The sequence below is a fragment of the Carassius carassius genome, chromosome 9, assembly GCF_963082965.1.
Source record: "Carassius carassius chromosome 9, fCarCar2.1, whole genome shotgun sequence".
NCBI lineage: Eukaryota > Metazoa > Chordata > Actinopteri > Cypriniformes > Cyprinidae > Carassius > Carassius carassius.
Genome location: NC_081763.1, coordinates 24954228 through 24981553, shown reverse-complemented (window position 1 = coordinate 24981553; position 27326 = coordinate 24954228). Strand labels below are relative to the sequence as shown.

At 38.2% G+C, this 27326-nt stretch overlaps 1 protein-coding gene and 1 non-coding gene across 6 annotated transcripts in view; one reads left to right on the top strand and one right to left on the bottom strand.

Moving 5' to 3' along the window:
- Window positions 1-237: 237 nt before the first annotated feature.
- Window positions 238-309, bottom strand: trnat-cgu (transfer RNA threonine (anticodon CGU)). Its single transcript has one exon. It is a non-coding gene; the product is annotated as a tRNA-Thr (tRNA).
- A 14129-nt stretch (window positions 310-14438) lies between these two features.
- The window catches only part of LOC132149387 (axin-1-like), a 33499-nt gene continuing 20611 nt past the window's right edge, over window positions 14439-27326 (top strand). Inside the window, exons 1-2 of one of the 5 annotated variants that reach the window (XM_059558576.1) lie at window positions 14439-14628; window positions 19610-20581. In XM_059558576.1, coding sequence (XP_059414559.1) covers window positions 19704-20581 — 878 coding nt within the window. In that variant the 5' untranslated portion in view covers window positions 14439-14628; window positions 19610-19703. Of the gene's footprint in view, window positions 14629-17305; window positions 17822-17890; window positions 18871-19609; window positions 20582-27326 lie in introns of those variants that run through there. The other 4 variants (XM_059558577.1, XM_059558574.1, XM_059558578.1 and 1 more) reach the window with 4 other exon arrangements.

Here is a 27326-nt window from a genome sequence, read left to right as displayed (position 1 = left end):
GCCGAAATCTTAAAGTGTTTAGAAGACCTGGTTCATGTTTGTTTCATTTTATGACCCCCGGTAGCCCATACAGACAAATCATATTTTGCCCATTTCTGAGTTTATTTCGTTCCCAACTTTACAAGACCTTGAGGTAAACCCTGAGCATGTTAAGGAGCGGTACAGTATTGTGGTAAATCTGTTTGGTTCATCAAGTCCATGCATTTTGAGCCCATGTTGGACTGTATTGGACTTAAAAGGCACGGACGGGGTTCGAACCCGTGATCTTCGGTTTACGAGACCGACGCCTTACCACTTGGCCACCGCGCCTGCGCTCTGAGATACAGCTTCCGACTTTATATTACGAACATCACTCAGCTTCCAGTCTCTATCCTGAGAATCCATGAGTGATCAGAGGATACTCGCATCATAAACAGCATTTAGCTTCTACAAAACTACCCATGAATGTTCAGATCGCATGAGAGCAATGAACGCAAGACCATCACATCACATCTGATTTTCTCTGTAGAAATGTCAAGTGTCGAGAACAAGCATCCATCAGAGAAATGCCTGTGATTTTTATGTTTTGGACTGTTTTCACGCTGTCAGTGGATTGTATGAAGTGGAAATATGTTGCAATTCACATAAAATGGTAATTTCCGATCGTTTTAGCCCAGAAGAAAAGTCTCATGAATGATCATAAATGGTTGATGATGAGTGATTCGTTCTTATGTTAGGAATTTGTTTGGGACTTTAACAAAACTATGCTGTGACATGTTGAAATTATAAACGATAGACTTTTGACATATATAATTATACAAACTGAAAGGGAGTATTTCACATTTGTTTTCTTCTGGAAACATTGCTTATAGATGAGTAGTGTCTCGGTGAATCAGCTCATTGCAGTGAATTGTCCGAGTGAACCGATTCGCTAAAATGCATCGGTCTGCTAAGGACTTAGTTCGCATCCAGTTCATTCTCGTTAAAAGTGATTCGTTACATCCACCAGGGGAGGCTGTTGAATCGTGGCTTTACTTACGATAAAAATCATAGTGGAGAGTAGGTTTTGTGCTCTGTCATGATTACCATGGCCATAATATAAATTGAGGCTCTGGAGCTTCTGTCTTGACCTGATAATATGTGAAAAGTAATGGAAGGATTCTTAACGCAGTGTTGTGTACGTGGGTCAAAATATCTGCATGGAAAATAACCCTGGCATCGGACTGGATTGCTTAAACTCTAGGATTTGTTTTGTATCAGAGTAAACAGTCCAGTGTGTTCAAAATAATGAGTTTTACATGATCATCTTAATCAGAACCCAAATCTGTTCCTCATAGCTCTAAATTCTATTTACAGAATCTTTGTGGCTGTGGCTGCAACTCACTCAGAATTATATAAATACACATAATTGGAACCCCAGCCTGACTCGGCTGTGAAAATAAATCTGATTTGTTTATCCCTTTGATTGTTCATTAAAAAAAACCCACAAAGATCTAAACTGTCACTGAAACAAAACAAAAAATTGAACAAGAGGGGGAAATCTCGTCATGAAATAAACATTCTCCAATACACGTTGGCCACAATTATTGGCCCCCTTTTATTCAATACTTTTTGCAGCCTCCATTTGCCATGGTTACAGCTCTGAGACTTCACCTATAATGCCTGATGAGTTTGGAGAACAGCTGACAAGAGATCAGAGACCATTCCTTCATCCAGGATCACTCTAGATCAGATCCTTCAGATTCTAAGCTCCATGTCGGTGCTTCTCCTCTCTAGTTCACTCCACTCATTTTCTAGAGGGTTCAGGTCAGAGGACTGGGATGGCCATATCAGAAACTTTGTTTTGTGCTCAGTGACCCATTTCTGTGTTGATTTTAAATTTGGTTTTGGATCATTGTCCTGAATGAAGATCCAACCAAGGCCCATTGTAGGATTTCTACCAGTGGCAGTCATGTTTTTTAAATAAAATGTTTTAAATAAAATGTTTTTTAGTTTTATCTGACCGTTACCTGACTCTGTTTAAATTTCCAGTTGTGTCTGGCAACTGAATATGCTGGAGTTTGTTTTTGGATGAGAGCAGAGTTTTTTAGGCTTTCTGACCCCAAGACTCTCCTTCTCATCCTGCATTAAGACGATATAGACACACTTCCTCTTCAAGGCAGACTCCTAACATCTACAGTTGATTTGGAACGTCTTAATTATTGCCTTGATGGTGGAAATGGGCATTTTCAATACTTCAGCTACTTTCTTAGTCACTTTTTCTGCACATCTGAACTGTGTTCTTTGGTTTTTCTCATCGTGATGGATTATTAGGGGAATTTGGACTTTGTAATACCTGATATTTATACTCCTGTGAAACAGAAAGTCGGCTGGACAATTTCATGCTCCTATACACCCTGGTGATCTAAAAATGGGAATATACTTAAGAAATATTTTACTCAGAATTTCTAGGAGTAATACAAATTGTGGCCAACATTTATTGGTGAAAAACATTTATTTCATAATGTGATCCCCCACTTTCAGTGCAGTTTTTTTGTGATTTTTTTTTTTTACCTTTTCAAAAGGTCAAGGAATGTACATTTATTTACACAGCCTTCTTTTAGCCCCCTTTGCTAATATATATATATATATATATATATATATATATATATATATATATATATATATACACATATGTATATAACTTAAGTTATATACATAACCTTGCTTTCAGACACAAACCCTTCTTGCACAAAACCTACTGCATGATCATTATTTTGCACACACTTAAGGGCCAGACCATTTTCAATTTTATCATTTGTGAGTATGTGAATACGTGGTCTCTTTTCTTTTATAAACGACCTCCACAGCGAATTCCATATTCTTTTCTGTAAGCCCAAATAAAATTGTTAAATGCAGATTTTGAAGAATATGCATTAGCTAGATTGTGTCCTTCCAGAAGTATACCATTTGCATTTTCCGTTCAGCTCAGTCAAGCTCATGAATTTGTATTAGAAATATAATTTCTCCCTCCCTAAATACAACTGCATAAATCTGCAGTATTTGTTATTCATCCATTCCAGTAGATTGCACTGGGGGAAGAGCTACACTAGATTTTATGTTGGTTTTTGTGGTATTTCTCAGAAGGTTCTATGGGGGTCAATCGTTCTTCTAGTTTGTTCTTGCTGAACTTATTGTATACTTTGCAGCATCTATGTCTGAATCCATAAATAAACCCTCATATTTTGTGTTTATGTTGCTGCTTCCTATATGTGGTTGCCTGCACTGCGGTTCTTACACCTCTGCATGTAATTGTAGGGTTAAAAAAATGGTTTTGAGTAGCACAGATGGTTTGGTCAGATGCACTCCTTATATGTCTCGGTCCTTTAATCTTCTCTTGTTTTGTGTGTGCTCTTTCATGGCAGGCCCGGGCTCCAATCTTACAGCCTGAGGGGAGGAATAAACAAGAGTCTCTGAGAGAGACAGCCAGAGGTGGGAGAGGGAGAGCTGCACAGAGATGGGGGTGGGAAGAATGCAAGAAGAGCTCATTTTTGTTGCTGAAACCTGAGCAGGCTGAGCTCTGGACTGAGATTTTAGAGCGAATAGGAAAGGCACTGTATAGCAAAGGGCCATATTTTGAATAATGCTCTGTAAGTGATATATTTTCAAAGCGCTGCGTGATATCTGCCCATTTGTCTTCTGTGTTTGTGCTGCTTTTGATGTATATTAATGTAGACCAAGATGAAAAAGGTATATATAATGACATTCATTCATATTTCACACAGTTCATAATTTAATATACAGTACATAATGTCAGAAAGAGTTATGATACCCTTTTTCACAAATGTAAAGAAAGCCATCTGATCATATATTATATGTGTGAATATATATATAAATTTTTTTTTTTTTTTTTTTTTTTTTTTCTCACACACACACAAACACACACACACACACACACACGCACACAGTAATTGCTATAGCTGAGCAAATATTTAATGTCTATTAATATAAACATTAATAGATATTAAATTATAATAATAAATATGATTATAATAGTTGGAATTTTAAAAAAGTGTTGATTATAGCATTCAAACTTTTACCAGAGCTTCCAGGTATGCAGTATTTAAGTAGATCTTAGAAAGTGCTTTCAGTTACTGCAAAAAAAAAAGAAAAAAAAAGAAACAATGGTAATAAGTAGCACATAAAGCAAAGATAAACAAAAGTAGAATATAAGAAATAAAAAGGCAAAACATTAGTATTTTTTGTTTAGTGTTATTATCCACACAATTTTATTTTATTTACTGTGTCAAAACATACTTTTGGAATTTGTACTTTTCAATTTTGTATGCTTTATTTGCATGTTTTTCTTTCAAAAAATGCATAGAGCTATCAACACTTAGCTTTATTATGCTTCTCTTCATTTTCGTTTTAGTTAACTAAGATGTAAAATAAAAATTAATGGAGTTTTCGTAATTGTAGTTACTATAGTCAATTCTATACTAGATACTATAATTCAATACTATAGTCAAGTTTTTCGTCAAGATGTCAACCTTCTTCTGTAATAATAATTGAGAGATAATAATTATTTCTAGAGATAACTAAGACTCAGAAGGCTATACACTTTGCAAATATGCTGTAATTGAATTTGGTTGTTTGGTTTGTGTGTTCGTACTTAAATATGACATTTTACAACATGCAGATTTGCAAATCCTATACTGTCTCTTTGTAATTTATGAGGTGGGATTTGATTTGTGTTCATCAAACATCAAAATCAGCACACTATGTCTCATCTTAAGCCAGAAGTGAATGTGTGTCATTGGGGGATGGAGCGATGTTGTATTTTATTGTAATGCAGAATTGATTCAGTTCTCTGAACACCTTTGCTCTCCGCTGATCTTCAAATCAATGCAGCACCGCAGTCGTATAACCATCCCTGAGTCTCAATATCCCTTAATGAGACATTTTTATTCATGCAACAGTCGACTAAAAAGTCTGTTCAAACCGTCTCAGTGAGAACAGGGAATTCTAGGTGAAGCAGTTCACTGTTTGAGGTGAGAAAAGCCTTTCTCGGAAGCTCTTGCAAGACAGTTCTGATTGGTGATCCTGGGGATAAAATGACAGACTGTCTGCCTTACAAAGGAAAATAGATTTCAGCACGTGACGTGCAGTCCTCGAGGAGGATAACAGAGATCTAGAACGGATGATTCTCTTGATTGATCTTCAGCTGTTGTCATTTTTATTAGAATTTAATATGCTTTTTTTCTGGAGCAGTTCAGCCAGTGTACGTTTGATTTTAATAGATGCCAGTGGGTATGCTAATGTTAGCTCTATTTTAGAGCTGTTACATTAAAGTGATAGGAACTGTTCGCCGCCCTTATTTTACCAGCAAGAAACTGGATACGCTTTTGACACACCTTCAAAGCCTCAGGATATTTCACTCTGTTTTGGCTGACACTTTTAAGCCACTCCTCTTGACATTTCCAGTCCGTTTCAGTGCTTGAAATCGATACCCTACTATTATTTGACACTTTTCTGTCTTCTTATCTATTTAATCAGTCATCTTGAGCTAAAATGTGCACTCACAACATCAGTTCAGTCTATATTTAAGATCTTGTAAATCACATGTATCACAATCATGCCACTCACAATCTAAGAGGCAGTAAAAATGGTTTAATCTCTTGTATTATTCAGAAGAGAATTCTCTTATGAATAATACATCAGTCTGCTCTATAATGACCTATACATCGACCTCAGCTACAGTATGACTAGGTATTGTTTGTTTATGAGCCAAATAAAAGTATTTTGAATCTCCCCTGGTGCATAAGGTTGTTTTGCTCTGTACGTGGTGTGCAGTATTTTAATGATGTGCTGCCATTGTTTATTATGTGCCCTTTTTTCACTGCTGAAGGGGAAAAGCGAACTGATCTTTCATCAGCAAAAGACAGTCCCACTGCAGCAACTGCCAGTACTTTGATTAAAATATATCATCTATTTACTTAATACTTCCACTCATAATATTATTTTAAAGCTAGTTTGGCTGGTTGATTTGTTATTTACCTATTGTAACCGGGCTACTTACTTTGGAAATTATTTTACTTATTTTGTAAAATGAAAAACAAATGTAGCTATTTTAGCAATGCTGTTGCTATTGGGCTGAAATAGCTCTTATTAGTTGACTAAAATAACTAGACATTCTTTGATGAACTAGACAGTCCTGACAAAAACAAATGTTATCCTCTGGGTTTTGAAATTTTCTTTTTTCTTTCTTGTGAGCATATTTGACATTATCAAAGTAATTGGTGTAATCATGCTTATAGTATTTAAAATCTGTAAATTATGTCCATAATACTTATCTGTATAGTTATTGTACATATTATAGACCTTGTATATTCTGTACTTACTGCTTATTGCACTTCTGGTTAGATGCTAACTGCATTTCGTTGCCTTGTACCTTACATGTGCAGTGACAATAAAGTTGAATCTAATCTAATTGGAATTTTTATAGTAGCATTAATATAACATTATAGCATGTTGCATTTGTGTTTTTAGATGCCTGCTAAAAAGTGTGGTCTAAAACCAAAAGGTGAATTTAAAGGTACAGTGCCATTCAAAAGGTAAGGTTTTTAATATGTTTTTGAATGAAGTCTCTTATTCAAGGCATCAAATATTTGAAAAAAAATTATAATAATAAATAAGAAACCTAATATTGTGAAATATTATTAGCGTTTTTTTTTTTATATACATTTTTAAAATGTAATTTATTTCTGTAATGGCAAAGCTGAATTTTCAGCTGCAGTCTTCGGTATCACACAACCCTTCAGAAATCATTCTATTATGCTGATTTATTAATATTATCAATGTTAAAAAATAGTTGTGCTGCTTAATATTTGTGTGGAAAATTTGAAAAAAAAAATTCAGGATTTTTTTATGAACAAAGATTTAAAGAATGTGTATTTGAAATTTAAATCTTTTGCAACATTATTTAATTTATTTTCTGTCACTTTTGGTCAGTTTAACACATTCTTGCTAAATAAAAATATTAATTACCCTAACTTTTGAAGGATAGTGTATTTTAGAAGAACTGCATTATTTATTTATTCTAAGTTTATTATATACATTTATTATATTAATATGTCTTCCAATTATCTATAATTGTGCTCCTTCTATGAAAGAAATTTTCTCTTTAAATATGTAAAATAATAACTTAAACAGCTTTAGTTTTCAAATGGCTAGTTTCTACTGTAGGTTTTCTTTTTTGTGATAAACAATGAAAATGACTCATTAAACATAATGTATCTGTGATCTCCCTCCCTCGGTCAATAACCCCCCCCCCCCCCCCCCAAACATATGAGCCTGTGCAGGGTACTGAGGGGCCACTGAGACTAATGGCCAGCTGCTATTTTGTAGTGACTTTCTTTTCTCACTAGCCACATCGCTGTTCTTGAACGTGTGGCGTGCGGAATCAAAACTGTCTTTTCAATAAGAGTCCACCGCTAGCCGACGCGAGCCTAAAGACACCATGATGTGAAGTCCTGAAAACAAGACAAAGTGTGTGTGGTAAATTTGTTTGAGAGTGGCGGCGCCAATGCAAATGCAAGTGGCAGGCAATACCAAGGATCCACGCCAGGATGGTTTGAATGGAAAATCGGTCATTGTGGGAAGGGTTTGCTGGGTCTGACCCTGGCTTCTACTAGACAAGCAAGTGTGAAATCCGTATGAAAGGTAAGCAGCTGATAACATTTCCCAACAAAGGCAATATCATCTTTCGCGTTCTCTATGTTTTCCTTTCCAGCACTCTCATCTGCCTACACCGATTTTGTTCATCTCGCCTCGCCATGTATATTTGTGCATTTTTTCCCATCGATGGTCTGTTGTTGTTTTCTTGTGATGAATGAAATGCTCCCAAACATCAAATAGCATTGGCGTGAAGCACTGAAAACTGCATAGCTGTTTGAAAAGGACCGCTACTCTGTGGTCTTTGTGCTTCCCTTTTCATCCTGCTTAGAATAGGCAGCGTATTGGACAGCGCTCAGCTTTGTTTTCGTTTTAAAGCTTATTGCATTTTTGCAATCGTCACCCCAAGGTTCGTCACACCTTGTGATAATATCCAGTTCCATTCCTAATGTTTACTTTGCAATTAGGAGCAAAACACTCATGCCTGTGGGGTCTGTTGCTATAGTTACAATAGGGTTCTGAGGTCTATCATCTGGTCTTTGCGTCCACCAATCAGGTTGCAGAGCTGGAGCTGCAACATAAAGTAAAGATGCACATCTTTCAGCAACACAGTAGTAAGAAACAGAAAGAGATTCATGAGTATAAGAAAGTACTCTGGGGTTGCAAGTAGGCGACTGCGCCCAGTCATGGCGGACCACAGAAATCACAGCGGAGGAGACACCCAGCAGGAGAGGCAGGTAAGAGCATCAACCATTTTGAGACTAAACTCACATTATTGGTCTCGGAGTCGACTCTGTGAAATGTGTCAGAGATGTTGGTCAACGAGATTAGCATTACCAGTACAAATAAATGCTGGTCGTCCTGGAGCTCGAAGAATAATAGTCTGGACGGTGAACATTGGGCAAATGAAAGCGAGAAAAAAGCGACGCAGGCGTAGTTTTCAATTTGGTTGTTGAAGCCTCTTCAAATCAATTTTTTTCCAAAGCGCGATCAAAGAAATCCAGCTGGGCTGTTGTTCGGTTTTCGTATATATTTTTCAGTTGATTCGCGGATGGGAGGAATCGCTGTGTAAACTTAATTCGATCAGTCAGTATGCATATGTCCATGTCTTTGTGTTTTCATGTGTGTGTGTGTGTGTTTGTGTGTGTATGAAATTGGCCTAGATTAATCATAGCACTCTAAATCTCATTACTTGGAACATCTGAGGGAACGCTGTCTATAAAAGGGCTCTTTGGAGGGGGCTTTCAAATCGGGCCTTCATCAGATCAAAGGCCTCAGATCTGGGATGAATATTTGTCCTTAGTGGAAATGTTTTGAGATAATCAAGCATGGTCAGAGAATCCACCATTGGATGAAGCGCAGCAGCAAGAGCTCCATGTTCTCACCGATTCCCAACCGAGCCGTCCATGAACCTGTCGATATCACAATATGATGTCAAAAGAAGAGCTCTCATAACAAACTGAGAGGGGGCTTGGTGGAAAGCAGAAGATAAAGAAAGATGGAGGGGAGGACCATAGCCAACTAAACCCAGTTGTGATTAAAGATGGCGGCCGGCGATGTTGCAGACTGCGTAGCACGAGACCCAATCAGTTGAGACAATCAGGAAAGTCTACGACGAAGAACGCCGAAAAAGTTGTTCTTCCGTACACTGAGGTAACCCTGAAGATGGCTTGTGCATCAATTGTGTACCATTGATAACGGCGGCAGTTTCTTCTTTCTCCATGTAGCGCTGTTTGCCAGTGTCTTTATTATTTACGTCTCGTAGACTCGTGTCTGTCACGGCCCTCTTGCTTTCAAAGACGCTGCTTCAATTGTTGCGACCGCTTGCTGTGTATTTCTAGTTCATAGCATTGGCGATAGTAACAAGCTTTTAAGCTTCTCTGACTGCACATTTGTTAGCGTTCTGAGTCTTTCGCCCATTTGTCGCTGTAGCCCCGTGCCATTAGCGCCACATTGTTTGCAGACAAAATAAGCTAAAGCGCCCGAATGTGGCATACGTGCATGTTTTCGTATGGAAACATTAATCAGTAGTTTGGTTTTAGACAAACCTCAAGCAAAAACCTGTTTAATCCTCTGTGGCTAATCCACTCTTGGCCTTGTTAGTCACAATTTATTCAGCTATGACAAAAGATATCAGCAGGACTCCAGAGCCCATTCTGACAGTCTTTAGATACCACCTTTCTCCCAAGACTTGCAAGCACTAAAAAGAGCAGCTTATCAATACACCAAAGACATTTTCCCTTTCTGATGTCCCAATCATTAAAATATAAATCAGCTTTTCTGGACCGGACCCTCGTCGCCTTTGTTTCGTAGTGCTGCCAGCCCGAACATTTCAAGCATGTGCTTCTTTGTCTCGAAAATCTCAGTTTTTCCTCATAGTTCAAAGTCTTATTATTCCACTTTTTACAGAAGTGCTAAAAGGACCCTTGAAGTAACTTATTTGAAGGAATAATTATCTTTTGTAGAAATGAGAAGAGCAGCACTCAGCTTTAACATCTAAATGGGCTATTGTCAACTGATCAGGCCCCTCAAAAGATAAGCCTATTTCAAGCACAGCCTACAAGGAGGGGTAAATTTGCACTGGCAGCTGTAACAAAAACCAACACAGAGGAATGCTGGCCAGAAATGGGTTTTCTTTCTCCTGTCGAGAGGACTTATATCATGACATCAGAATGATCATTCATTTTTTTGCTCATAATGGTTCTTTGTTTAACCATGTGTCCACAGCAAATTACCAAGTTAAAAGTTGTACCGTGCACAAAATTGAACATCTGTCTAATTTCTAAAAAAGGGATTATGGAATATCTATTAGTTTTGACTTTCTTAATTTTAATAGTGGCATTTAACTTGCTTCAAAGCCATTAAAAGTTCCTACTGTGGTAGACGTGGTCATTTTACCTTTAGCTTAGTTGGGTAAATTCTTTCATCACACTAAAAAGTCCTACACTGAAAAAAAAATAATCGTTTAGGATTCATTTGAAACTATTTTCACTAAGAAACTGCTAGTAAATTTCACAAATATGTACAAGTGACAAGTAACATTCAATTAAATGTGAAATTTTAAAGTAGAAAGAAAAAGTATCTTCTTTAAAACCCACATTCATTGACAGAGTAGCGGTACAAGTGCCTAGTAAACATTTTGTCCTTTTGCATTTGATGATAAATGAATATCCAGTTTGTTGGAATCAGAAATAGTAACTAGAGTCTCAAATTGATTCATAGCCAAAAAAACACCTGCTGAACTCACTCCTTTTCTTCAAATCCTCATTCACCTAACATGGCTGTCATCGCCTTTTTTTTGAAGGCTTGAGTCGCATATTAGTCTGTCACAGCCGCTGAAATCGTTACGCCGAGGCCTGGTGACATGCAGCTGAGAGACTGGAATGTCTATTGTGTAGTTTATAGGCTATAGTTGTTGTGTTACAGTCATTGGTGTCACTGACCATGAAGATTAGATGCCGCGAAATCTATGCAAATGAATACTGTATTTACTCATTTTCCATGTTTTTAAAGGTAAAAACTGTAATGGAAAACAATACGGAGCTATTAAACATCTATGCAAATAAGTTTAATGGATCTGAAAATGTTTTAGTAACTTATGATTTTTTAGTTCCTTATGATTTAGTAACTTAATTTAGTAAGATATGTATGGAGATTCCCACCATACAACAAGCAACTGACCGTAAAGATTAATTTAAATATGGGTTATTCAAAAGAAGAAAGAGATAAGAAGTTATTTGGCGAGTGTGTTTTCATTTTTATTATCATGAGAAAATTAAATCTCCATTTTCTGAGGTTTCTTTTTTGGTTGAAGAGGGGTATTGGTTCAGTTCCTCAGATGAAGCATTCCTTCTGTGATGTTACAGCGGGGGTCCCCGTGGATGCCCACTCATCTGCTCCTGCGCTTGATACTGGCGAATCTGAGCAGATGGGACTGTCACAAACAATAGGTTCATGGAAGACCGCCGTGGGCTTGACTTAACTTATCCTGCTTAACCTACCAGATGTGAGATGCCTCAATGGGATGGGAGCCACCACATGTTTTAGTCAGAGGTGATTTAAAAATTAAAATGAATGACCGTGGGCCAAGAACTTATCCGTTTCCTGCCACATTTACTATCATGCTCCATTTTCATTTTCGGTATACCTGCTCCCTTAATAAGAATTTTAACATGACTGTAAATGTATGTCTGTTGCATGCTTCAATCTAATCTTTATTTATAGACAGTCAAAGGTGTCTTTGAGCATTATCCAAATGTTGTTGGAAAACTCTGCTGGTCATATGTTTTCTGTAAAAAAACAAACAATGGTTTCTACAACATTAGAATTAATACTCAGTGTACCAGTGATTTTAGTAAGGTATATCTTATTTTTATTTATTGTAATATTTCTGGACAAAGCTGAACCAAGTTACAAAACACCATGTTTAATCTCAGACGTTAAACAACAAAGATGTAAACATAAACCTGTTTTATGTATTTATTTACTCATTATTACTTCCTGCAGTGTCACATGTTGATGTAACGAACATTTGAAGAATGTTTGTGATGTCATCGGCAATGCTAAAAAATAGAAGGTAATAACTTTTATGGGCTTGCTATCATGCCGTGTGTCACGTATACCACAAATTTCCCGAGTTGCATTTATGGTGCGGGATGTCCTTGAAGCTGAGAATCACTCTTGCTGATACAGACAATACAGAGTGACACAGCAATCCTATTAGTCAGACCTGAAAACCTTTGGAATTTTCAATTACCACAGTTCAGCTGGAGGCCCATCAAACTACACCCCCCCCCCTTTATAATCATAAAGGCCATACCAATAAGTTTTTGTAAATTTAACAAATGTACTTTTAAAAATGCAATATAATGCCTTATAATACTACATATTTTAAATATATATGTGCAGTGATAGTAATAATGTGGGAAATCCAAAATAATAGTAACACTTTTTAGCTTTTGCCTATGAATTTAGAAGTTGTTCAGCCTAAAGCTTTGAAATGTTGCCTCAAACTTTTGTGGCATATCAGTCATCACCTGTCATTAAACGTGTAAGTTTAACAAGTTAGATAAGCCAAACTGGAAGTACATGTGTATGTATATTTTACACAAGATTATGTGACAGTTTCTTCCTAACATAGAATAACCCTCATGCTGGAGGAGCCTGTTACATTGCGTAATTTATTGTAATATTGATACCAAGTCAGGTCCAAAAAACAACAATAAAACATATCTAATTATTAAAGGAGAGAAAAGTGCTTGTATAGTTAATTAAGACATTTAATTCACTTCAAATGTTTATTTACTTAAGTTAATACTATGCGTTATGATGGAAGTGGATAATTTCATTGTGTGTGCATTAGGGTTATTTTCGTTAACTCTAATGTGAACTAAAACTAAAATCATACAATCTTGAGATAAAATAAACATTAACTGAAATAAAATAAAATATTTTAAAAATGTTCTTCTTTCATTTAAGCTAGCAATTCTCATTTTCGTTTAGTTTTAAGTTGAATTATTAAAATAGCTAAAACTATGTAAATTAAAACTAAAAACTCAAATTAAAATGAAAAGAAAAAAAGTAGAAATAAAATAGAATTCAAAATATTAACAAAAACTACGATAGTATAATATAAGGTTTCTGATAAGGTTACTGAAAGTGCATTGTGAGTTAAATTATTACAGGCGTTGCACTGATTTATCATCATATTTATACCGAGTATACCCTATTTTTTGACATGACTGCATCTAATTTATCAAAATTTATCTTGCAAAATGTATGCCTTAAGTGCTTCATTTTGACATTGCAGCTGTAACAGTTTCTTGAGTGTGTGTTTATTTGAGTATTCTTCAGAAGAAAAACAACGGGTTTATTCGATAGCTATGGACAGAATGGTGGGGAGAGCAGAACTGGAAAATATGAGCAAACAGTGTACTTCAGAGCAGACTTGCTGTTGTTTTCTTTGTCTTGTGCAACCTACCAGCAATCACCCCAGCTGCTTTGTAGAGGAGCAGGTACTTAAGCTGAAAGTACACCTGTCATGTCATTTGTCTAAGAGTTCCAAGGCCACTCAACAGGTAGCAGAATGGCAGCTACAGCTGCCAGTCACAACCTCCATCAAAACTCATGCAGGAAGCTCGCCAAACACAGCTGTCAAATGATTCCAATAGTTTCCTCCGGGACTGTGACTTTCACTATATGTAGAAGAACAACGATAGAACAATCTGACATTCACCCACGTGACTCTGACCTCTGGTTACAGTTTCCCAAATGATTCCTGCTCAAATGGTTCAAATGCAAGAATAATCTGGCTTTGAGCAATTACTAAATACTCTCCTAATCTCCACGATCTCTCCAAACCATTTCCAAACACCTCTATTTCATGCTATTTACCTCTTGATTGTTTTCAAGTGGTTGCTCAGAGGTTGTGCACTGGGTTGGTATGCGCTCATGGCCATGTGTTGGCTCGTGGTGGGGGGCCCAGTAATCAAAGCCAGGCCTCAGGAAGGGCCAGGATAGATCTGAGTTTGCAGCTGCTGATGCCATCTGATTTAAGCACTGGCCCAGTATTCACTAGCCCATGCATAGTCTGTTGACTGGAAAACATTATTGGAAAAATATGCAAATCATCCAAATTTACTGTATATATAAATATATATAAATAAAATATGCATGTGTGTGTGCGCGCATGTTTGTGTAGAAATAAACAGAATATAAAATGTAAAAAAACAAAAAAACAAGGAGCTACATTGTTAAAAAATTCTAATGATTTGATATTAAAGTTTTTTCATGTTTCAGATTCGAATGGGGACAGTCAGTTACCTGGAATGGACCATTTTTTTGTGGACTTTCACATTGGATTCTCTGAAAAAGAGGAGGATGCAGTTTTTACTGGAACTTGATCTAGTTAATGGTATTGAAATGGAATCTTCAGTCAATGGAGGGAGAGCTGGGGGAAGCCAGAAAACGCAAGACAGAAACTTACCGTTTCATCAGGTAATCAGTTTACCTTTTTTATTCATATTAACTGACTGAAGTATGGGAACAAAACAAAAGTGAAGTGCATATATATAGTTAGGAACTGCTATGCCTTGATAACAAATGTATTTACAGTACTGTGTGTGTGTGTGTGTGTGTGTGTGTGTGTGTGTGTGTGTGTGTGTGTGTGTGTATATATATATACTGTATACACACACACATACATAAAAAAAGTGATTTCATAATAATAATAAAAAAACACCCACCAAACCCAAACTTTTGAACAGCAGTGCATCTTGTATACAAAAAAAGAAAATGAAAAAGGAATTGTTCATTTGGCATGGTCATCAAAATTTCTTACATTTTCGGTAATCTTGGCTTGGCAAACCATGACAAATGTTCCTTTAATGTTCTTTTGTGAAAGTTAAGGTGTGTCAAATTCCGAGATGAATGCCTAACTACACCCAGCCTTGATTTTCCCATGAGCAGTTTGTAATATGTCATTAAATTCATGGTTCCTCACAAACCCCTCTTTCATTTTCAGATGAGCTAATCAAATAAAGTCATAAAAGGAGGAACAGGGCTTCACATTCCAAAGGCCTTTGATCTTTTTGCAATGAATCCATGAGATTACATGCCTGATTATATCCAGGTGTTGAGTCATAACTTCAGAGGTTCAGAGCATACAAAGTAATATTCGTCTTCAAGGCCTGCTAATTTTTTCAAAGGCAAGTCCTTTAACACTATACGGCCCGTTCAAAGTCATAAGATGTGAATTCCTTCACTGATTTAACTCATAAATCCAGAATTACCTTCCACATATCATCTGCAGAGGTTTTGACTCTCACATGTAATGTTCGCCTGTCTATCTCCACTCTGATGAAATACAGTATTTCTACCCTTCAATAGGCTAAATATGGGATGAAGGATATTTGTATTTCCAGTAATGTCTGTAAGGTTTATAAGACTTTAAAAACATTCTTGAACAGGATTATAAAGATACATACTTTCTGCTGCGTGCTTTTTCATGACTGAAAGAAAAGAGCAGTGTTTAAATCTCCTGCATTCTTTCTTTTACCATGTTGCTTTCATCTTTTGTCAGATGGAGAGATACAATGCAAAATGTACCTTGATTCTAATCTCTGCTCAAACTGAGAGAGTTGAGGAGGCTTTTTCATACTCAGGTTTTACTGTTCTAAGCTCAGGCTGGGGATTTTAGTTTAGTTTAGTTTTTTTGGTATGTTAAATTGAAATTTGAACAATAAATGTATGTGTAAACAGTATTTGAGTATTGCACACAAAAGGAACTTACTGTAAAATGAAGGGATTTACTTGAACCTGGTAAACTTTGTTAGATTACTGCACCTTGATATCTAGAAAAAAAGAATTGAAAACAGATAGCAAGTCCAAGCTGTCACGGCAGAGCCATTAAATGTGTCAATGACACTGCAGATGGAAAACTGATGACTTCCTCAAGTTTATAGTCCACTATAATTGTACTAATCAACATACATACAGCTGTGCATGCATACAGGAATATCCTCTAAATCCATCTTTTGTTTATTCCTTTTCGGCTGTTTATTTTGTGTTTTATACTACATATTCATATATATACATATATATTTTGTGTTTTATACTGCATATACTACATATTGTTTCATGTTGTTGGTGGCTCTGGTCTGGAGACGTTTTTGCAGTGTGGCAGCTGTGACTGTTGTTAATTTCCACTCTGTGCTTGAAGTCCTGCTGTTTACCCTTGGTCTGTATATATGGAAGCCGGAGGTCGTTGCTTATGTTTCATCACTATAGCAGAGAATGATTGCTTGTTTGGATATTTTTTGATTTTACAGATGCTGATGCACCATTGTAGACTCATTAAGTACATAAAATCAGTAAAAATAGGGCCCCATAGACAGGGTAAATGCCAAATGATTTTATGTGGATGAAAAAGAGGGTGCATTGTATAGACCTGCAGTCTTTATAATGGAAATCCCTGTATAAAGGTCCTAGATCACATGTGATTTTCAAAACACACAACTTTCAAAAAAATGACATACTTAAAGTCTTTTGGAAAGATGTTTCATCAAAAATGTGTATGTTGTGGAATATTACTGATAAATGCTTATATAAAGACAACCGCACACCGACCTGTGAATCTTTTTTTCCCCTGATAATATTTCAGCAATCAGTGTTTTCCATGAGCTGTTTAGACTCTGAACAAGTGATGCATGATTTGTGAATGAATCACTTTTTCGATCTAATCGGCCAAACTGATTTGCATAAAGGTATTTGATATTCAGTTTGATTCATTAGAATCAATCAAAACAAAAACAAAAGAGCACTGGATGAGATCAACAATTTACTATTATAGGAAACAATGATGAAGAAGCTCTTTATTACGTGTGCAGCAACATTATACTGCAGGTAAAGATTGTTCATATCCTTTTATATCCCAAACACCATTTAAAGAAGAGTACCAAAATATGGGCACTTTTTTTCCCACTGATGAAAGGCTAGAAACACCCCTATAGCAGAAAATTACTAGTACATCTTCCAACAGTTTGTTTGTTTTATTTCAGTGCAGATTATGTTTGTTTATATATTGTTCAGTATGCATGTTTGGTTTAGGTCATCTAGTGAAAAGTAAACAGTTTTAGTAGTAGTACTGGTAGCATCTGGTGCTCTAGTCTGTATGACTCGGCAGGTCATGTGATGTCAACATGGCGTCGTCCGTGAGAGGGCGACCTGCTCAGTGAAGAATCAAAGCGCTTTTTCTAGAAGACTGCTGGCTTCTCTTCTCATGCCTATGTCATTTTAATTATGTTCCTCGAGGCAACGTTCACCTCTGAATTGTTTAATTGGCAAAAAGTATTTCTGAGAGCACATTCACGGTGTAGTGGAAGTGAATCGAAGGCGCTCCTCCTCACACACTCCAGGGTTTCCTCGCCTTCATCCTCCCTCCCTTTTTTCTTTCTCCAGGCGGCAGTGTGATTTCTGGCCGTGTGCGGCGCTGCACATCTCCTGCTCCTCTCTCTCTCTCTCACTCGCACACGGGCACAGGAGTGTGAGAGACAGCCATGGAGAGGTGGAGAAGCGACTGTTTTCTTTGTTATTTTTAAACTCCGAGAGCCGCATCGATGACACGATTCGCATCTCGCCGCATACAACGCTATTCCCGATGCGCTCGGAAACGGAGAGTAGGTTCTCACAGGTACAGTACGGAGCACTTTTTTCCCTCCTCCTGGCTTGGGTGTAATGGGGGTTTGCGGTAGCGGAGTGTGTGTGTGTGAGAGAGAGAGTGTATGTGAAAAAGAGAGAGAGATGAAATGCACCGCTGCTTTTTCGCCGCTCGCGTTCGAATCCTCCGCGAGATCGAGGCGCGCGTATAAAGCTCTCGCGCTCGGTCTATCGGCGTGTTTTGGAGTGCGAAAACCAGTGTTGCAAAGTTGCACACTAGTCCCTGGGCTGCGGAAGGGCCTGGCTGTGTGTGTACGGAGTTTGTTTCTTACTTCCCCCTCCCCCATCCGCTCCTGCTGCTGCTGCTGAGGCCGAGACATGAATGCGATGAATGTGGGGCTCACTTCAAAGCAGATCGCGAGGGCTGTTGTAGTAATGCCGTCAGCGAAGGAAAAGCGCAGCGAACGCGATCCGTTTTTAGATGGCCGCGTTTTTCACCGTGCGTTAGTGGGATGATCGGATATATTGGCGTTTGTAGCGGTTAAAGATGGCTAGCGTGCTGTGACAACGTGTTTTCACACTAGTTGAGTCGGATGAGTAGATCAAGCTCGCTAGAAATGTCGGCCCGTGCGCTCAAGGATGGTCAAAGTGTTTTCACCATCTTTGCTCACTTGTTCGGGAAGGTGTCGCGCCGCACGTAACGTTACTTCCTCTCCTCGCGCGTTATGTTATTTGATGCGGTTAATGTTGGTTGTATCTGTGTTTTAAACTCATCATGTTTTGCTTTGTAGCTAGCTAGTAGCCTCCCCAGGTTAGCACTAGGAGCGTTTAGCTGGTAAACTACAGCATTAGTGCGTGTAAAATGTTTATACATTCGCGTCTTGTGCTGGATTAGCCTGCTAGCTCATCGCCATTGAAGTTCACGTTGGTGAAGTTATTGACTGGGATAGCTCAAGGTTTCTTTCCTCCTCCGCTTGCTTATCAAGAACATCAGACGAAATCTATTTGGCAGGCAGTCAAAGGTTTTAAGGTCGGAACTTGAAAGTGTTGGATTTATGGTTGGTGTCGTAAAGCGAGTCACAGGTGAGTGTTTGTGCCACGATGGCTGGCCTTTTTTTTTTGCTATCTTTGCTTTAAGATAGATGCCCGAGGCCACTGTAAACTTAATGGGATTGTACAGCCCTGCAGTGTTTAATTAAACCTAGATGCATAGTTTTTATGGGCCAACACGTGTACCGTTGGAGCTATTATTACAGTGTAATTGACTCGTATCTCTTTAAAGTTTAAAATGTTATGGTAACACTTATTTTACAGTGTCCTTGTCACACGTTGCGTGCACTAACAGTTAATTATGCATAGCTGCAAGCAGCTAACTTTATAGCAAATACATGTTGTTTAAATAAACTAACATCCTTTACTTGTCTAATCTTTTAATGCTGTATGCAATGTGCAGAATTTATGTTGGGAATACACTTGATCTGCTTCTTGTGACAATTGGTGATAAAAATTATTGTTTTGCTTGATGCATGTGCTAAGGTGTGACACAACTTATCACTTAAAATCCAGCACACTGAGAAAGCACTATATGAAATCAATTCGAGTAGTTAGTGACACTGTTGTCCTCTATGTAATGTTATTTTCTCATGGATATTCTGTTTATGAAATGTTACACCCACATTCAGGTAAAAGTGTTTGCATCAGATATTTGGTTCTTGAACTGATCAGCACTGCTTTATACATGGTTTTACACTGTTTTTACACTGCATCATCGTTTCAAGCATTTCTGAATGTTTTTCCATGCCCTTTCTCTCTTCTCTTATAGGAGGAATTCTTTTGCAGTGGCATTAATAGAAGCCTGGATATAAACTTTCTGCCTTGTGGGCTGTACTGGGACAGGGTGCAGGGACAGTGTGAGCATGAGCATAAACGAGACGGGCCGTTATCTGCCAGATGTGGGCGGCAGCTTCACTGAGGATGCCCCCAGACCCCCGGTTCCCGGGGAAGAGGGCGATCTGGTGTCCAGAGATGGACGGCAATATGGCCACAGTTTTTACTCGTCTAAGAGCGAGAGCCTCAAGAACGAGACCTCCATAGCTACGCCCAGAAGACCCGACCTGGATCTGGGCTATGAGCCCGAGGGTAGCGCTTCCCCGACGCCACCCTACCTGAAATGGGCGGAGTCCTTGCACTCGCTTTTAGATGACCAAGATGGCATCCACTTGTTCAGGACTTTCCTCAAGCAGGAGGAGTGTGCCGACATGCTGGACTTCTGGTTCGCCTGCAGCGGCTTCCGCAAGCAGGAGGCCAACGAAGGCAATGAAAAGATGCTGAAACTCGCGAAAGCCATTTACAAAAAATACATCTTGGATAACAATGGAATCGTGTCCAGGCAGATCAAACCGGCCACCAAGAGCTTCATCAGGGACTGCGTGATGAAGCTTCACATCGATCCTGCCATGTTCGACCAGGCGCAAACCGAAATTCAGACTATGATGGAAGAAAACACCTACCCTTTGTTTTTAAAGTCCGACATATACTTGGAATACACCAGGACGGGCGGAGAGAGTCCCAAACTATTCTGTGACCAGAGCTCGGTGTCAGGCAACGGCAAAGCCCTGCCAGGCTACTTGCCAACTCTGAACGAAGACGAGGAATGGCGGTGCGACCAGGAACAGGAGCAGAACCATGAAAGTGACTCCACTCCCAGCAACAGGCTGACCCAGAAGCTGCTCATGGAAACCGTGCCTCAGCGGGTGGCCAACAGTAAGAGATATCAGGACAACCGGGAATACAGGTAAATCCCTGCAGCTTTTCAAAGCTTCTCTCCCTTCTTCCGTCCCCCTTCCCCCTCACGTTGCAAGCGCAGTCAGAAGGAAAAGATAAAAAGGGAATTGGAGTTAAGCACAGCTTTCCACAGGAGATGAGAAGAATGCAGTATAGGCAGAATCCTCTAAGTAGCTGCGACTGAGGTAGCAAGACAGATAGTGGGTCGCAGCGTTGTCTTTGCCTACTGCGAGTTGCTGCAAGTGGGTACTCTTTGTGTTCTCCATGCAGGTGTCTCTTGAATGGCAGGCTTTGCAGCAGAATAAAGGTTTCTTCAGGAAAACCACAACATGGATTCTCTTTAGAATGTGCACAAAGGAAAAAACTGCATTGAATATTTTGTGCGAAAGAAAGAATGCGCACACTCCAAAAAGTTTTGGGGTATAGATTGAACAGTTGCGTTCAGGGACGTTTTGTGCATCTGATCTAATGCACTTTGAAGCCCACAGCTTTGTAGAGATACGGTGTGTTTCTGAATCTGTTCAGATCTCTATCTCATACCACCTGTGGTTTGCGTGGCTAGCGAGCGTATTGGAATGTATGCTTCAGGTATTGTGTTTTGTAATGAATTTTTTGTGCTTAGACATTCCTGAGACATTCCTCGCCACTGGTCGTGATGGCCTATTGTGCTCTTTTAGTGCACATATCGCACGTCGCTGCGGCATTGCTTTTTCTGGAGAGACGTGGTTTTTAAGCCATGCTGTGAAATTTACAGCAAATCACTTGATGCATCAGAGCCTTTAGTCCCTCCATATGAGCAAAATGGGATTTAGAGATGCAACTGCTAAATACTTTAATCCTTGTCCTGCTGGAATAGAAAGTGGTGCATGTGGGCCTTTAAACAGCCTCTTCTTAAGATTACAAAGCTTTCCATCCTAGATTTAAAAGCAAATATGGACAGGTGCTTTCACAATGACATATCAAAGCAATAAGCCACTCCAGGTTTGAGGTGTTCATATAATTTTTCCATGGTAAAATCTCTTTTTACTTTTACATGTGCTGTTATAAAGCTATAGCTATAGCAGGTTTTTTTTTTCAGTCAAGCAGCGAGCGTTATCTGTCCACGTATATACTATGCAATGCATTATCGAATATGTGAAGGTTTGGATGCGTGTCAAATTTTCCATCTTTGTTAGTCCAACTTGATAGTCTACTCAAAAATAAAATTTATATAATTTAATCAGCCTCCTATATCATTCCAAACCTGCATGAATTACTACTTCTGTGCAACATAGAAGATATTTTATGAAATGTCTCTGTGTTTAATGGAAGCTAATGGTAACCAAATTGTTTGTTGAAACAAAATCCTCTTTTGTGAGCTATAGATGAAAGTAAGTGACACAGGTTTTGAATAATGTGAGGGTGAGTAAATACTGACAGAATCTTCATTTTTTGCTGAGCTATCTCTTGGAAAAAACTGGATTGGTGTTTTTTTGGTTGTTGTTTTTTTTTTTTTTTAAGACTGATTATATACTTCTGCAGTTTTTTGGAGGGGTGCACATAAGGCTACGGCGTAGGTTCGATACAGAAGTTTAAATTGGGCTTTGGTCTGAGTGGTCCTTTAATGTTTGTGTCTGGTTCTCAAATTTTTTACTTCAGGACCCCCAGTGTTAAATTGAAAGGCCCCATGATTTTACTTGTTGTTTGTAATTGACTGGTTAAGAATTAAGTAACAAAAAAAAAGTCCCCATTTAAGACATTGAAGTGAATTAAACAAGAAATTTTGATTTTGAGAAATTTGTTAATTGAATATTTTTTCATATTAAATAATTGTAAGTCATCTGCAGGCCCCCTTAGATGTTTCCTGAATCCCCTGACTGAGAAACACTGATGTAAATACATTTACTGTGAAAAGTAGGGCTGTGTTTTAGGGCTGTGTATAAGCAAGAATCTGGCAATATGTTACGTATTACGATACAGGGGTTAATACGATATGTTGCGATACATTACGATATTGTAAGCAAGGCAATATATTTGGATATTTCTTATTTTAGGAATGGGATATATTTTTTAGGAAAGCTGTCATCAAGAACACACCACCATATGCAAACCTTAGCAATAAATAAATACAAATTATTTAACCAGAACACAGTGGTATCTGCATTTGTAATAATCAGACCCTGTAACATTCAACGATATAGAACCACTTTTTGTGCAGTACGAGTAAAGGGGGGGAAATTAAAGTGCTTGGATCCTTTTATTAAATGCATATGTATAAAATGTCTTTTATAAAAATACCATATGTTTTAGACCCTGCTTTGGTTCATAGTTTAAGTTCACAATTGTGACATACAATGGAAAGGGAAATCTATTATACTTAACAATGTTCTTCTCTATTTTTCCAATAGGCAGTTCAGTTAAATGTTCAATGATTGGTGAACATTTAATGTTCACTGCCGCTGCCGCTCACCAAAAAAAAGTAAAATATTTGTATTTTTTGGCGGCGCCTGCCGCGGAGCATCTTGCCGTGGAAGCAGCAGCATTTTGGGCGCGTGAGCACCGCTTCCGCTCCGCCTCTGCGTCACCTGTGAAACCATCCGTTTTTAGCCAATTTTCGCATGTCTCCCATTGAGAATGAACTAAACTCTCGTGACTGCCGCATACCATGTTAGGGGCAGTTCACATGTCACGCCTAAAATGCTAGGCGCCCCGCTTTCTCCTTTCCAAAGCGCTCGGCAGTTGTGCTCCTGAGGCGTCTGTCGTTGCTAAGCAACCATCAGCTGCGATCTCCGTTACAACTGAGCGGCAACCTCCCGCTCTCTATTGTGAAGCCAACAAGGAAGTAAATAAAACTGCAATTCATCGACTGACCACTTGAGGCTTGCTGCAAAAGGGAGTCAATCCCATAGATTCCCATGTTAAAATGGCCAACTTCACAGCAGAAAAAAACATGTTTACAGCCTGGTGCAAAAAATGAGTTTGGTCTATATAGACGGTTTCAACGGCAACAACATAAAGAAACGTTACTGCACATGCGCGCTTTTATGGCCCTAACTTAACTTCCAGTAGACTTCCAAATAGAATCAATAACAATAGCCAAGTCCCTCTAGAGTAGATATTTTTTTTTGATGACAAACAAAATATGTTTGCTGCGTAAATCAGGTGGACTTAATGAAAATTCAAATTAATTATTTCAGAGCAGGAGATGCATAAAGCGCGAGAAATAGAGGTTTCCCCAGTAACAGCTGTGAACAAAGCAGAGCTACGCTCACAAATGCTGCGTTATCAGGCATATAACATGCAAGTCTTCCTTCAGAAATAGTGATATAAAATCACCCGTGACTCGTTTTGATATTTAAACACATAAATGTAAGGAATTATTATAATTATTATTAAACGTGCAGTACGTAACGTTACTCATGTTTATTCAACGAAGCCTTTTTGAAAATCAATCAGTTTTAAAATCGTGGCGAGTCTACAAAAATAAATAAATGTATGGGAAACACATCCCACAGCACAACCACCTGGGCCCAACTTCAGTCTACTCATCACCTTGACTTTAACTGCATTTGTAGAAGGCACCGCAGCCAGACCAATATACACAACACAGACAGGAAGTTAACTTAGGGCCAGGCGCGTACGCCCGATAAAACAGTCTATAGCTAATTTTGTCCTTCATGACAACTGTGAGGGGGGTGAATTTCTTTTATAACTCATCTTTTTTAAATTATATTAAGCCTTAAAGTTCTGCATAATTAAGGGCGTGGCCATTTGAGTGACAGGTGGATTTCCGCTGCTGACACTGCTGTCGAGCTAGGTGGGCGTATAAACTCAAAATGAAACCACTGGCATCAATCTTTTGATTCAATTTTATTTTTTAAATATCGATATTCCGTTTTTGAGAATCAATACAGTATCGCCAAACAAAATATCGCGATGTGAGTATCAATATTTTCTTACACCCCTTAGTGAGTAGCCTATTACTTTTATAAAACTTAGGCTAAAAGATACAGTAAAACGGCAATATCAATAGTTTGTCAATAATCACAATCAGAATGAACAGTTTTTCTTATTACCCATTTACAGCTGTGATACAACTTGAACATTAATTTGAAATGGCATTTTAACAGCGCCTTTGAATGCAGGACATCCAAATTAAAAGCAGAGTCTGAACAATTGTTTACTTCATGTTAGGGCTGCATGATTAATCATATTTTTAACTCGATCACGATATCCACCTTTCTCAATTAATAAAAAAATAATCGTTATGATATTGGCCGGCTCGTTATTTATCCTGAAACGTCTTTTTAATTTGGCATTTGCATTATCTTGCATTGCTAACAAGTTTTCACTAGCGTCCATGCTTGTGGTTGCCAGATGTGAAGAGCTTTAAGCCCCAAAACAGAGCTTTTCTCCTTTAAAGATACACTTTCTGTCCGGTATTTTAATTTGTTAAATCTGCGCGCTCCCTAATGGCGGAATAGGTGCTGATGATGATGATATGAAAACATACGATTTTAGTTATCTCTCCACAGCGATATTCTGCTTGCATGAAATTGTCATATAGACAATGTGTGTTTTTTCACAAGCCATTTGTACTGTTTGTGTTACCAAATGTGCCATGATCAAACTTTCACTGAGTTTCAATAATGGATCTGTTGTGTTTAAGGAATAACTGCTCTTGGAAAAATGAACATAAATTGGAATTTTGGGCATTTATATTAAGGGTTTCTAAAGTTTTTACCAGTTTTTGTGTTGAAAATGGCATGGCAATGTTAGTTTTCAGTGTGTATTAACGATCTTTGAGCAAATTTACTGTGCGATCTGAGTGGCTTTTTCCCATTTGAGAACAAATTGTCACTTAGAAAATGTAATGTGAATACAGATGACAAAACACTAACCAAAACCATGCGTTTTGTATTATCATAGTTGGTTAAATGAAGTCAGTGGGGGTTAAAGGACACATGAAATGTTATTGCATTTTCTTGCTGAAAAAAAATAAAATAAAATAAACCCTAAAGCCAGCCTAAGCTGGTTGACTGATTTTAGTTGGTCATCCAGCCCGGTCTTTGCTGGTCAGAAGGTTTTATAGGGGTTTTGACCACTTCCTTAGCTGATCAGGCTGAGAGACCAGCTGGAACAACCAGCTAAAACTAGCTTAGTTTAGGCCGTTTTTAGTAGTTTTTTTTTTCAGCAGGATAGAATAATCGTTATTAATAATAAACCCTACTTCATGTGAATTTCTGCATTTGTACTAGGGCTGTGTGATTAATCGAAATAAAATCGCGATTTGAGTGTGCGCGATTTCTAAATCGCTTTATAGCACGACTTTCCGCAGCACCAACCTCCCACAGTATGTTCTGAACCAATCAGGATGCAGGCGAAAACAGAGCAGACTGGTTATATGCCAGGTTCACACACACTGTCTGTGATGTGTAGCCTTTTTTTTCAAACCCATGTTAACGGATCAGAATGTTCACACTGAACGCGGTAAAAGATGAGAACAGAAAAGGTTATAAATAGAAAGGTGCGAAAAGATTTAATATGAGCACAGAGAGAGTTGTGAGTGCACAGGACACAGTTTGAGTGAGAGGAGACACGTTGTAAGGCAGCGTGTATCTGAGCCTTATACAGTCTATGATCTGAGCACCCGCGTATGGTTTTGTTAACAGAGCAAAGGAAATCTGCGTGCGAGCGGATACATTCGTGCTCGTGCATTATTTTAATGTGCTTTCGCGTTACAATAATGCGCTCTCGTTGCTGCTTCTGAACCGCGTACACGTAACTTACTGTATACGCACTGCAGACGAAGTATGTGTGAACCTTGGGCAATAAATATATTGGGCATATCATATAACACCTGAGGCACCGCTACAGTGAGCTTTATGACCAATGCATGGCAAAAAAAATAAATAAAAAATAAACATCCCTGAACACGGGTTTTATTTTTATTTTTTTATTATAATTGTTTGCCGTATGTCTAGATTTTGTTTGACATCTTTACTTAGTGATTATTTTGACTTAAGTCTGTTCTAGAGACATGTTACAACTTTTTGATAAAGCTCTCATTGGTTTTCTTTTGGAAATATGTTTCAAATTTATACTGAATACATTTATGACTGTAAAGCATGCCTGTGTGTGTCAAAATCGTGATTAAAATCGAAATCGCAAAATTGATAAAAAAATCTTGATAGGTTTTTTGTCCATATCGCACAGCCCTAATTTGTACAACATGTTTTTCATGTTATTGCTAAAGCTTAAATTCTAAGCAGGCATGGAGGAGCAGGAGGAGGATTTACAGAGCCTGATTTAGCCTCTGTAAAATGCTCAAGCATACCTTGTGCTCCGCTGCTCTGATGTGCTCAACTGCACTGTGCTCACTGCTGGCACTCCTCCCGCAAAGAGATTGAAAATTGCGTAAATCTACCCCTAGAAGTTGACCCAGTTTTCTCTCAACTGTCTGAGACAAACCTTGACATCTGTTGATGGTGCAGTAACCTTGTTCTGTCCAAAACCTCAGCGCTTTAGATGTTCAGGTGAGGTATAAAGTTGAGAAACATCCCCAGGAGTGTTCTGAAAGGAAATGTGCCTCTCTTTAAGATTGTTTTGCAGCATCTTCTTCCTTTCCTCCTTTTGACTCGCATCTTCTCCCAACAGTTTATGTTTAGGGCTTTACATAGCATTTTAATTTTTGAATGTTGTTAAAGGGTACTTCTTTTAACAAGCTTTAACACAAAAAATTGATATTATTAAACTGCAGAAACACCCTCCATTCT